The sequence below is a fragment of the Gouania willdenowi genome, chromosome 4 (genome assembly GCF_900634775.1).
Source record: "Gouania willdenowi chromosome 4, fGouWil2.1, whole genome shotgun sequence".
Classification (NCBI taxonomy): Eukaryota; Metazoa; Chordata; class Actinopteri; order Blenniiformes; family Gobiesocidae; genus Gouania; species Gouania willdenowi.
In genome coordinates, this window is record NC_041047.1 from 30,507,584 (window position 1) to 30,520,858 (window position 13,275).

General features: G+C 41.7%; 1 protein-coding gene across 1 annotated transcript; it reads left to right on the top strand.

The window, feature by feature from the left end:
* Positions 1–986: 986 nt before the first annotated feature.
* On the top strand, positions 987–12,888 carry ndnf (neuron-derived neurotrophic factor). Its single transcript, XM_028445316.1, has 4 exons — positions 987–1,594; positions 8,980–9,183; positions 9,509–9,633; positions 10,761–12,888. Exons 2-4 carry the CDS (start codon positions 8,981–8,983, stop codon positions 12,155–12,157), a joined length of 1,725 nt encoding a protein of 574 aa, XP_028301117.1. The 5' UTR covers positions 987–1,594; position 8,980; the 3' UTR covers positions 12,158–12,888.
* Positions 12,889–13,275: the final 387 nt, after the last annotated feature.

Sequence of the window (13,275 nt, forward strand, 5' to 3'; positions counted from 1 at the left end):
AAATTAGAGTGACCAAAAAGTAGTGAAAAGGGGTTCAAAGTGTCAATATTGGCTTAAAGGTGGCAGAATAAAGTAAGAACAATGAGATTAAACTGGCAAATAATGGGCAGTTGTAAATGCGGGTAAATTGTCAAAAAAAAACAAAAAAAAAACAAAAGAAGCATGAAATATGGTGAAAATAGGTTAAAAGTGGCAATAATGGGTCAACATATGTGACATTATGTGAGAAAAGTGGTGGAAAGGGTTTATAAGTGCTGGAAATATCTTGAAAGTGGAAAAAAATGATAGAAAAGGCATTGAAATTTCATGTAGAAGTGGCAGAACTGGGATTAATGGAGCAAAAAGCCACTAAAATGAGCAAAAAATGTGGCAAGAAAAAGTGATGAAAATAGGTTAAAATATGGCAAGTTTGGTGCAGCTCCAGAAATAGGGTAAACATAAGCCCAAATAGGCTAAAATTATTTAAAAAATATGTTCTTTAGTTTCTTAAAAGAATCTGGCAATCCCCTTCTCAGACTGGGTCTCGCGACCCCAAATGGGGTCCTGACCCCAAGGTTGAGAACCGATGCTTTAGACAACAGTCAGCATCACTTTATTAAATGCCTGTCTGGGGATTTCCCCGCAGCTGATCGTTGCACTTCATTTAGGTGAGACCCGCGTGTGTGCGTGTGTGTGACAAATTCCTGAGGACGCACACGCCTTGTTATGATAGCATTCATATGCAGGCAGCAGGTATCAGGCCATGAGAAAACATTTAATTTACACAGAACATCACAGTAAACATGCGAGGAAATCATAAAGTACAGGAGGGGGGGGGGGGGGGGGTAGATTTATGCTCTGCTGAAATGTGACAGCTGCCATAATAATTATAATGTGCATTTAATCACCAGGCTTTGATCTCATCCGAAAAGAGCCGAGGCTGGTCTAATTGTTTTGGTGTTTTTTTTTTTTTTTTTTTTCTCCTGACACACACACACACACACACACACAGTGGGCTGGTTCTGCGTCCGAGCGCAAAACGAAAAGGCAAGAGGAGCAGAAAGAAAAAGAAAAAGAAAAAGAAGAAAAAGAAAAAGAAAAAGAAGAAGAAGAAGAAGAAGAAAAAGAAGAAGAAGAAGAAGAAGAAGAAGAAGTTCGCACCCGCTTCACCTCCAATCCAGAGGAGGTTTCAATAGCAGCAGCTCAGCAGGGGAGGGACGCACTGCCAGCACTACTCGGGATACCCACACACACACACACACACACACACACACACACACACACACACACACACACACACACACACACACACACACACACACACACACACACACACACTAACACACACACACACACACACACACTAACACACACTCCAGCTCACCAGAGACCAGTTAAATCCGCTGGAAAACTGCAAAGACGCACCAGAACGGCCGCCTGATCGGATTGATAAAAGGCAGCGACGTTAGACGTTAAAACCTGAAGGAACTACCATCTACTGAAGAGATCTACTGTGTTTGTATCTTCTTTTTTTCTTCTTTCTTTCAAAGCACTTTCAGAAGAAATAACTGGGGAACAGAGTCATCATCTCATAGATAACTCCACATCTTGGAAGGTAAGAAACCGCATGTGCAGATCTTCCTGTTTCCTCCTCTTCTCTGTCTGATCTAAAGCTTCAAAGACACTAGGATCACAAGAACTCTTTCAAGTCTTCATATTTCTTTAAGTTTTTTGACGGTAGATTTTATGTGCATAAAAGCTACACATGGACTCTGAGTCCTTTGGTAAAGTAGAGCCTTTGAAACCTCTGCCAGAAACAGAAAGAGAGAGAGAAGGAGAAAGAAGAAGAAGAGGGTTTGTGGTTTACTACTCCGGGAAGGCAAAAGTTTTCAAACATATTTCAATCAAATCCCACCTCGCATGCTTTTGTGATTTTAAGCTTATTTTGGGGTTTGGATTGAGTGCAGATGAGCTGTGAACTTTACCAAAGTCCTTTTTTCTCTCTCTTGCTTTTGTGGCTCCTGAATGTTCCCATGCTCCCTGGGGTGACACAGCAGTGCAGCACCCAAATAAAGCCGATCTATTTCTATTTCTATTCTCGTGTTTACTCCCAAGTTTCCACTTTTCTCCAAACATGTTCCTCTGCCATCCTTCCACGGTCCCTGTACGCACCTGTACTGCCATGACGCACCGGAGCGCTTTTACGAACATCTCCAGAGAGCGTGTGTTACTGACTGGTCATGGCTTTGAGTGAAATAACCATTTGGAGTTTAGTTCCTAGTTTAAGTTGAAGCCTCTCAGTCGTTGTTTAATGAAAAAAATACCAGATTCGGGGATTTGGATTTAGGAGCGGGGCCACTACGGCCTCCCTTCTCTATCTCTCTCTCTGTGTGTGCCTTCTCCTTCTCCTTCTCCTTCTCCGGAGAATGAAAATGAACAAAACAGAGAAAAAGTCTTAAAATGGGAAGGTCTGCGTCTCATACCGTAACTAAACCGTGATTTGCATATGAAAACTCTCCGGCTGAAAGAATTCCGCCTGTGTTTTTGCAGTCGTGTGCGTCCTGCGCGGTGACAGCACTCGTGTGTGCGCGCGCTGTGTGTGTGTGTGTGTGTACAGTCTGACATTTTCTCACTAATATAGTATGGAAGATTAAAAACCAACATATTTTTTTTTAAAATAAATAAATAAAATATATAAATATGTTTTTTTTTTTTTTTTTATTTTATTTTATTTTTTACAATATCAAAATCACAAATCCCCTGAGCCCCTTTTCCAAACTTTTTTCCAATGCCCCCCCCAAGCTCAGATGGAAACCTCAGAAACAACCTGATCTGCTGCAGGAACCGTGAGGATCATCACTGACTTATTTCCCACGACTGGTGTGCAGTCCATGCCCTATACTGGATGATGGGCAGTGGGTGGGTGACTTTCCCATGAGGGGGACACTTTCTCTTGTAATCCATAATCACCCTCAGTCCCACAATGCCAGCACATCAGTCAGAGCCACAGCCACTCCCCCACCCTCACTATCTGAATGGGTGTTTCTTTTATTTAAAAAAAAAAAGCAGAAAGCAGCCCTGCGACCTCCTCATAGAGGCATTCCAGCCTGAACTGCAAGCTTCAGGGATGGACTACACAAAGGAGGGAGGGATGGGAATGAGGATGGGAGGGTGAGGAGAAAACTGGGCTCTCTTTTCCATGATGCAATGTGCCAACCTTCGTGGTTCGGATGATGTGGCGAGCTCTGAAACCCAAACTGTGAGTGATGTTGTGGATGGCGAGCAGACAGATCCTGAGAAATGATTTTAACACACACACACACACACACACACACACACACACACACACACACTAGATAAAAACCTCCATTCTTGGACTGAGACTCTTACCACAGTCTCCACCAATTCATTAATGAGCTGTTTAGCTGTCCAAAAGCACCAGAGCTGATTTGGTTTGGCCTGCTTATAGAACAGGTCCAGGTTTGTGGGGTCCCATGCTTGGCATGCAGCACCCCCCCCCCCCCCCCCCCCCCATACTCTCCCCTTGCACTACAATCCCTACATTGGCCCTGAAGTGACAGAAGTGATGGAGTTCGCTACCGAGGTCCATACCATAAATCTGACTTCTTAAAGAAAACACACACACACACACACACACACATACACAAACGAATGCTTCAGGGCCACGCAGGCGTCTTGTTGGGTAGAATCCGAAATGTCTCTTTATTTGCGTTGAAATTAAAGTGTCTTTTATCCCCCCCACCCCCCCCTCTGTTAATGAGCTCCATGTGGCAGCAGGCAGGAGGAGGCCTATCCATCTTGACAAGGAGCTAAAGGGAATGGAGCGAGCAGGAGAGGCTGGTTTAACAAAGTGAGCAGAGAAGGGGGGGGGGGGAAGTAGTTTGGGGGCACCCATAGGTGCACACATGCATGACAGGTTGAGGAGGAAATATTCAGGCTTGTGGTCAGAAACACCCCCTTACTTGGGAATCCTGGTAATTATTAGCATGTTCTTGTTGGAAATACAGAAATACACTCAAACACAGCTTACTGTACACCAAGAGGATGAATGTTGTGTATAAATTGTATTTGTCTGCTAGAACTTAATATGTCGTGAGAATGATTTTCTTTGTTTACACTTGACCTCTAATGACCCTGAGTTTGAAGTGTTGCGAGAAGTTAATCACATGAGAAAGAATAGTATTAAAGTGTGATTTATTTTCTAATGTGGCTTTGTTTATGAACTTCAATGTTTGGAAAATGTTTGAGGTTTTAGTTCATTTTTAAAGGGTTATTTAACAAAATAAAAAGGTAGAGGCCCCTCCCTCCAAAAAGCATTTATACTATCAACTTCCTGTGTGATAAATAGATAAAATAAAAATGTAACTTTCAGCTTAAACAATTGAATCAATGCTTTATTTTTTTCTATTTTTACACTTTGATTTCAGTGCATGCAGTGAAAGGGCTTACACAGAACTTAAATTTTCACTCTATCCTTTCAAAACAAAAGCCCTTGGTTTATGTAATATACTGTACTTAAAGTCAGTTGGTAACTTTAACACACAACCACTTTTAACATCACAAAATGACTTAAATAACCACAAAAATGAATTCTTCTTGCACCTTTTGCCAGTTGCTAACTCCTACCCCTTCTATCTACACAAACCTTTTTGGCCAAAATTGTATTGACCGTAGCATCTTAGGGTGTAAAGTGCAAACAGTTTAAAAAATGAATACACAGTACAGTACAGTACAGTACAGAGGTGCTGATTCTCACACGGCTCAGCGTACAGCATGGAGTGGGCTCTAGTTTAACACAGGGGACAGACAGTGACGCTCACACTTAAAGCCAATTTGGAAACTCCAATGACCCCAACACTGGGGAGAAAAAGATTAGTGTACATAGAGAGGGCTGGACTGCCAGGGTTTAAACCAACACTTGTCCCACTTCAAACCATTAAGCCAGGGGTTGCAAACTAATTTTAGTCCAGGGGCCAAATATAAAGTAGTTTAAGTGTGCTGCAGATTTTAAGCGGGAAAACAAGAAATTTCAACAATAATTTCCCCAAGTTGACACTTCGACATATAAATGATACATAAAGTATGTAAGGTACAGACAATGTCCAAGCAATACGTGACAGATATTAGTCCCTGCAGGATTTTGTCTTTTAAATTTCATTGATTTTGTGACAAATTTTTTATTTAATTTTGGGAAATTATGAGAAACTACAGTATTTCAGGAAAATTGAGTCCTTTAAACAATTTGAGTTTTGAAATGACTGCATTCATGTGATTAAAAAGCATGGGAACATTGCGATCCTCCAAATATTGTGGAGTTTCATTAAATTTGTGTCTTTAGAAGAGGTGAGATATCTACAACGGCATTATTTGGTAATTTATACAATAATTCATGCTTTTTCCATCTTTTTGTACTTTTTGTGGAATTGGATGGTCAAAAGGGCTGGATCTGGCCCCCAGGCCTTGAGTTTGACACGTGCATAAAGCCACCAATCATTGCCAATCGGTTTAAACTTAATACAGGAAATGAAAAAGATCTCAACCTCATTAGTTTAATCTTTTCCATCTGATTGATTGTGAGCCCTGGAACTCGATTACATGTTATCATTTAACGTCTTTTTATTCGCCTTTTTTAATGTTTCCACCTTGAAAGCTTTACGAGTCTCTTAAATATCCACACTTTTCAACCCCTCTACGTTTTTTATAATCCTTCTTACTTTTCCATTTTCCAAGTTTTTTTCCTTTCTTTTTTATGATAATAATCTTTAATATCCACAAAATGTGGAAATGTGCCTTCAGCTCCACATGGAGGTTTATTTCACTGGCACCACAATTGAGTTAAAAATCTTTCTGGCATTTTTGAACCCTTCAGGCAAAGACATAAAATGAGAAAACTAAGTTACCAACTAAGTTGAACCTTCTTACTTATTTTTTCAATCGTGGGGTGTCAAACACAGCGCTGTAGCTACCGCCGCCCATTGTAAAATGCTCTATCCGTCCCTTTGTCTCTATTACACAGCCCTCGGTTTTTCAGCTTGCAAAGGCTCCCTCATAAATAGTTCCATAAGACACCACTAAAAGTGAAACAAAAGCCTTTAAGAACAAATAAACAGATAAAAGTAAACTGCAGGATGAAGTTGACACAATTGTGGGATTTGGGTTTGAAATGTTCAGTTCCTCGAATAGCTATTATACATTCTTCCCATTTCTAATTAAACATTGGTACTCTATTTGTTCCAGATGGGTCTTTCTCTGTGTTATTTTGGTTAAAGGGCGAACTTGTGGCATGAGAATTTTGGCTCATGCAAATGCAGTACCAGCGCAGGCCTGTTCGCGACCACAGTGACCCCATCACAACTGCTCTGATATTCAGATGTCATACACGACCACGGACGGCTGAGTGCTTTGGTGTATGTGGTTGAGGAGGAAGGCTCACGGGGTTTAAATCAGCAGTGGCACATGTTGAGGAGCACATTGAAGGCACACATCAAATGTGCTAATGGGGGTGGTCATAAAACCCTGACTACATAAGTGCTACAAGTCAGTGTGAGATTTGGTGGGCAGAGATGGAGCGTGTGCGCGGGCCCTCGCTGTGTCTGCCTTGCTGATGGTTGACGATGTCAGAATGAAAGGCAGCTCCATACGACTCCGTACATGCCACCTCCGTGCACCCTCGAGTTTTAATAGACGTGTCTTTGTTCTGAGTGACACAAGGCGATAAGGATCTATGTTCTTGTTGCAAGTCAAACCTCAAAGTACCACTTAGGCAGCTTTTATTTTTCGCTCTCAGAAGTCTGGCGGCTTTACAGGAGGCTGGGATCAAACAACGGCAGAGACACAGACACTGACAGGAGCTGTCAGGAGATTTTTTTTTTTTTTGTGTATTTTAAGACCACTGTAATGTAGTAATGGGGCCAGGTTTGTGGTATAGAGGTCTGCCCAGGTACATGTAATGTGGCTTTGCTCATCTGTCTTTCTAAATGAGGGCAAACTGTGCCTCCACAAGTGTGATAGAGATTATTAAAGAACCAAGAACATGGGATAGAGACAGACAGGGGAGTGTGAGGGAAGAAAGGGGAGAGGGAGAGGGGTCATTAAAAGGACACCATCTCGCTTGCAGTAAATGGCAGTAAAGTATCTGGCTAATCTGCCATCATTATACTGATTAAATCACCAGGGATTTGCTGTTCCCATCAGCTGCAATCAATGGGGCAAAATCAATAGGCAGGGGATACGTGAGAGGCTCTCAGACAGGGTGAGCTGCACCTCGTCCTGAGCCATGACTTCATATGCAAACTGTACGGCCAAACTTTTATTCAAGACAAACAAGGGTTTTGGTGATTCAGGTGTTGTGTGAAATTAAGCAGATACGTGCAGAGTCACACAGCCAACACATTTCTGGTAAAACCTAATCCCTCCTTTTGTTAGTCCTCAGAAGAAAGACAGTAGCTGTGCTTCTTGGTAAACAAGACTGAAATCAATGAAGATAAAAACAATATGTACATGTTAAAAGTACATTGTTTTTTTTGTTCATTTTTTAAATTTCAATGATAAAGATAAACATTTTAGATAGTACAGCAAAGTCACTTCCTAGACAAATTCCCTGTAATTTGTATGAGACCCATCCAGGTTATAGCCTATACTCCCTTTAGTCTATGAATCAACAACCACAGAAGACTGTGAACAGGATGAGCTTTTATTGAGTTTCGATGGACAATCTGTTAACAATTAGCTTAGCTTAGCACATTAAGCCCTAAGGCAACAGCAGAATACTCTTCCTCCTTTTAAAGGATTATAATTGATACGTTAGATACTCTTTGTAAATCTTATTGATCAAATGGAGATGATAATAGCATTTTTATGTCTGTAAACAAAAAACAGTGAAATGAGATTGATCAGTTTCCAGTAACTATAAAAGAACAACTTGCTAGGCTCATTCTCATCTTTCTTTTAGAGTTTAGCTAATTTTTAAAATTTTTTTAAAAAAATATTACAAATACTGCATTATTTAAGCTCGTTTTGAAGGTTAATTTTATAAAACAGTGTACTAAGAGTAAACATGTGGCACTGGCTAACCATACATCCAGTCAATGCTATCCATACCCATACATTTAATGCTATTTTAGGCAAATGGATGCAGGTTGTAGTAGCATTGAGATATTGTTTGTTTTGGGGGGTATAAAACCACTCATAGCTCGAATATTTAAATAGTGTAAGAATCACAAGTTTTCCCTCTTCAGGAATGGACCTCGATCTAAAGACTGTGAGCAAATAGTGTAAGAGATGTTGAATGTCAAATCAAATATTTATTTGAAAAGTCAACAGTTATTTAATCTTCCAAGTAACTGGTTAGTAGGAGTAACTGGTAATCACTTTGTTACTCATCTCTTTTGAAATCCCCTCATGTTACGTATTGGCGTGATGGGTGTGGCAATGTCAAGGCCTTGTTGTGTGAACATGACATAGTAGGGTCATGAGGGAACCTACTACAGTGCAACATAATATTATGCAAACACACACACACACACACACACACACACACACACACACACACACACACACACACACACACACACACACACACACACACACACACACACACACACACACACACTCACACACTGTACGTTGCCATGAAATGTGCTGGTCTATTACAGGAAGTAATCTGAGGTTATATATCTTGTCCAAGGTCACTCTATCACACAGGAGTGATGGTAAATGAAACCACTACATTTTCATTTACAGAGTGGATTTAGTCTAAGTTTTTATTTGATATCAGTCACAGAATAAAAACTAATCTACACCTAAACAGGCTGTTGTTAAACTTTCTTTCTGCGTATGGAAGGCTATGGCGTGTGAGGAATATTATATTTTGGTTTTAGCAAGATCGTTTTTAAAAAACACTAACCACAGGTTTTGAAGATTTGGTTTTTATCTTATTTGAATGAGTAAAGTAATGCGGTTCTTCTGTCTATCTTTCAGAATGAGGCAGTGTAACAGGTGGAGCGTTGTACTACTGGCATTGTTGGGACTGATTGCACTCGGAGCTGTGGCCCAGAAACTCCCAACCAGAGATGAGGGGCTCTTTCAGATGCAGATCAGGGATAAGTCACTATTCCACGACTCCTCTGTCATCCCGGACGGCGCTGAGATCAGCGGATACATTTTCAGGGATACGCCCAAAAGGTGAGACCATGAATGAATGGATGACGCAATGCTTGAGGTGTTTCAATAGTAGCATTCAATTTTAACTCGAGCTGCTAACTTACTCGCCACAATCACAGAGGAAAACATGAGACTACTTACTGTTAAATAGATAGGAAACGTTATCTGTAATACGATCCACTATGATGCAACTACTAAATATTAGATGAAGCTCTCAGCACAGAGAGGGCGAGAGAGATATCTGTATGAAAGTAATCTCATATAGTGAGTGTGATATTCATTAAGATTATGCTCTTTTTCTAATGTCAAACTGAGGTGCTTATCCAGGTCTGTTATTTTCATCCAGGTACTACTTTGTGGTGGAAGAAGACAACACTCCCCTATCTGTGACTGTGACACCTTGTGATGCTCCTCTGGAATGGAAACTCACTTTGCAGGAGCTGCCAGAAGAGGCCAGTGGGGAGGCATCAGGTATAATTGACATCAAGCACTAGTGAAGGAGTGGAAGAGGTTAATTACACGTTATGTAGGAATATGGCCGTCCCAGCGCAGACAATTAACCTACGCCATGATGTTAGGCTTGTGTTTGGTGGTTTTTAATTAAGACACAGTCATAGAGTCTAGTCTGAACACTTATGAGGTCTGACTTTGCCCAAGCTGATGTCTATAATTTCAGAGAAGGACGTGACTTGACTCAACCTCCTAAATCAAAGGTGTTGCACCCCTTTACTTAGTTTACACTTCTTGAAGCTGCTTTGGTCAAATTAAAAACATTCTCTATCTGGAGGATGTCTTTTCAGCACAGGAGATCAGACTGGACGACTTAATCTGTGGTGCAATGTGTAGATGCATAATGTGAGCACATGTATCAAAACATAATCAGCTTGTATGTGTTTGTGTTTTTGCCCTTGTCACATCAAACACTCAAACATGGTAGTTGCACTGTTAAAGCATGACAGAATCTGACTTCCTTAGGCTGTTTAACTGCTTTTTCTTGAATGTCTCTGCTGGGATTAGATTTTAGAGGATTAATTTTTAGCGCACCACAGAGCACACACTCTGGTCGGCAAACATAATATTATGGCTCCTTGGTCCAGTGTAAGAGCTCCAACTGTGTCTCTCGCATAGAAGCTACAAAGCACATCTTTGTAGTGCAGCTTCCCTGGAAAGGCCCAGTGAATGCTGGCCTGTGATCTTTGGGATGTTTAGATTAAAAACATGGCTCCTGTGTGAGGAGGCTAATCATCCTGAAAGCTTGCAGAGCACCACTATGAGTTCACACACAGCATTAAAAAATGCTAGTTATGGTGGACAATTTATTTTCATTAAAGACGAGGTACTTGCCATGTTGGAACTGTGAAAATATTTGTTCCGACTAGCAAACAAGATATACATTGTAGGACTTCCAAGGGATGGCAAAATCTAGTAGGTCACATTGAGGTAACAGATGTAGCAACTCAGGAGCTTTGGGGATATTATTGATCGCAGGCCTATAAAATTTTATGACAGAGAACAGATGCCAAATGTCAAACAAATCCCCAAAGAGCAAACAACTAATGGCATCAATGTTTGCATTTGTTCTTTTTCTTCTTTGACAGGAGAGCCTGAGCCTCTGGACCAGCAGAAGCAGCAGGTGACAGTAGATGAAGGCACGGAGCTCTTCACCTACAAGGGCAACGATGTGGAGTCTTATATCGCCACCAGCACGCCCTCTGGTCTCTATCAACTGGAGCTGCTGTCCACTGAGAAGGACAGCAACTTTAAGGTGTATGCCACTACCACTCCAGAGTCAGACCAACCCTACCCAGAGCTGCCTTACGACCCCCGAGTGGACGTCACAGCGCTGGGCCGTACCACCATTACATTGGCTTGGAAACCAACCCCAACAGGATTCCTGATGGGACAACCTGTTCAGTACTGTGTCGTGATTAACAAAGAGCACAATTTTAAGAGCATGTGTGCAGCTGAGGCCAAAATGAACATTGATGATGCCTTCATGCTGGCTCCCAAACCCGGCAGGGATTTCAGCCCCTTTGACTTTGTGCACTTTGGCTTTGTTCCCTCTGATAAGGGTTTTAGCAAAGATCGAGGCCTCACAAGTAACAAGATCTCCAGGGTCTACACTAGCAAGCCAAAAGTGGCAGACATTCAGAAGGTTTGCATTGGCAATAAAAACATTTTCACCATTTCCGACCTGAAGCCAGACACTCAATACTATTTTGATGTGTTTGCTGTGAATTCTGCTACCAACACCAGCACAGCTTATGTCGGAACTTTTGCCAGAACAAAAGAGGAAGCTCGTCAGAAGACAGTGGAACTGAAGGACGGCAAAGTATCAGATGTTTTCATAAAGAGAAAGGGCAGCAAGTTTCTTCGCTTCGCTCCAGTCTCTTCCCATCAAAGGGTCACTCTGTTCGTCCATACCTGTCTCGATGCAGTGCAGGTGCAGGTGAGGCGCGATGGGAAGCTGGTGCTCTCCCAGAACGTGGAAGGTGTACGGCAGTTCCAGCTTCGAGGAAAGCCAAAAGCCAAATACTTGATCCGTTTGCGAGGTAGCCGAAAAGGAGCCTCTACCCTGAAGGTGCTGGCTACCACCCGTCCCAGCAGCAAGCAGCCTTTCCCATCGCTCCCCGAGGACACCCGCATCAAGGCCTTTGACAAGCTGCGTACTTGTTCCTCTGTAACTGTGGCCTGGCTCGGCACCCAGGACCGTAACAAGTTCTGTATTTACCGCAAAGAGGTGGTCGAAAATTTTGGAGAAGAGCAGCGGCGCCGGGAACAGAATCAGTGTGCCGGGCCAGAGACCCGCAGGAAGTCAGAAAAGGTCCTGTGCAAGTATTTCCACAGCCCAAACCTGCAGAAAGCTGTAACGACAGAGACCGTCACAGGTCTGGAGCCTGGAAAGACCTACCTGCTAGACGTTTACGTGGTGGGACACAGTGGCCACTCAGTGAAATACCAGAGCAAACTAGTGAAAACGAGGAAATACTGCTAAATGACTCTTCAAAGAATAAATCTATTATAAATATATATATTAAATAAGTTTATTTAACTCGAAGTGATATTCTACTAAGGAGTGTATACAGACTGACTACTCACACAGCTGATGGGCCTGCTGCAGTGGCAGCAACTGAACTGTTTGTAGAGAGATATATCAACCTGTATATTTATGTTTACATTTCATCATGGCGCGTCTGGTTGGCCCACAGCGTGAGGTGCTTCGTTACCAGTGCTTGTCGTCTTGAGCTTGTGTTGCCACTGTGGACACAGAACTTTAAAGAGGATCCTCTCATCACATATGTTTCTATGTTGGTGCATGACATTTGTTTTTGTCTCATATTTGTCTCCATCTTCAGTTTTAAGTTTAAGCCACCAAGGCTGGAGATGATGGCTTTGTATAGATTTCTCGCTGCATATTTCCTATGTGTTTAAGGAGGAATTTAAATTATTTTCTACTATTTCTACCCTCTCTTTGATTGTCTCCCCTCCCCCCAATGATGACAATAATAACTGTTACGAGAAGATTCCAGTTTTGTGAGGGATTTGTCAAAGTTTGGACATTCCCTTGCATATCTCAGCCAGTGTTTGCTCTCGAGCCCATCTTGTAAATGTGTCCTGTGCCGCAGATCTGCGTTATTATCACTGTATCGCTGTGTGTGTCACATGTACAGAGTCACATGTCCCGTCAATATTCATGTACATAAAGACTAAATATAGAATCAGTAATCCCTGTGTCACCCTGGGTGTCATGTTCTTTTGCAAAGCAGTCAAAATTATAATCAAGAGATCAAGAAGCATTTGGTGCAATGAGATTGTAGACTGAGCCAATTAAACAAGTGATGCACAAGCAGAACCTGATATAGGATGATGGGATTTACTTCATGACATCAGTTAAAGGACAGATGAAAAACAGACATTATAGACAGATTGACTGTTATGTATTATTAATTGTGAGTCAAAATCTTTCCACACAATGAAAAAAACAACCACATTATAAACTGGAAATTTTTAGCAAAATTTCCAACTAAATCTGTGTCATTCTTGTCAGGTCAGACCAGTATATCATACATTATCACAAGAAATACAGTATAGCAACAGGGTATCTAAAAATGA

Coding starts and splice junctions, on each gene's coding strand:
- ndnf (XM_028445316.1), top strand. CDS start 8,981: ATGAGGCAGTGTAACAGGTGGAGCGTTGTACTACTGGCATTGTTGGGA. Junction 9,184..9,508: donor TTCAGGGATACGCCCAAAAG/GTGAGACCATGA, acceptor ATTTTCATCCAG/GTACTACTTTGTGGTGGAAG. Junction 9,634..10,760: donor GGCCAGTGGGGAGGCATCAG/GTATAATTGACA, acceptor CTTCTTTGACAG/GAGAGCCTGAGCCTCTGGAC.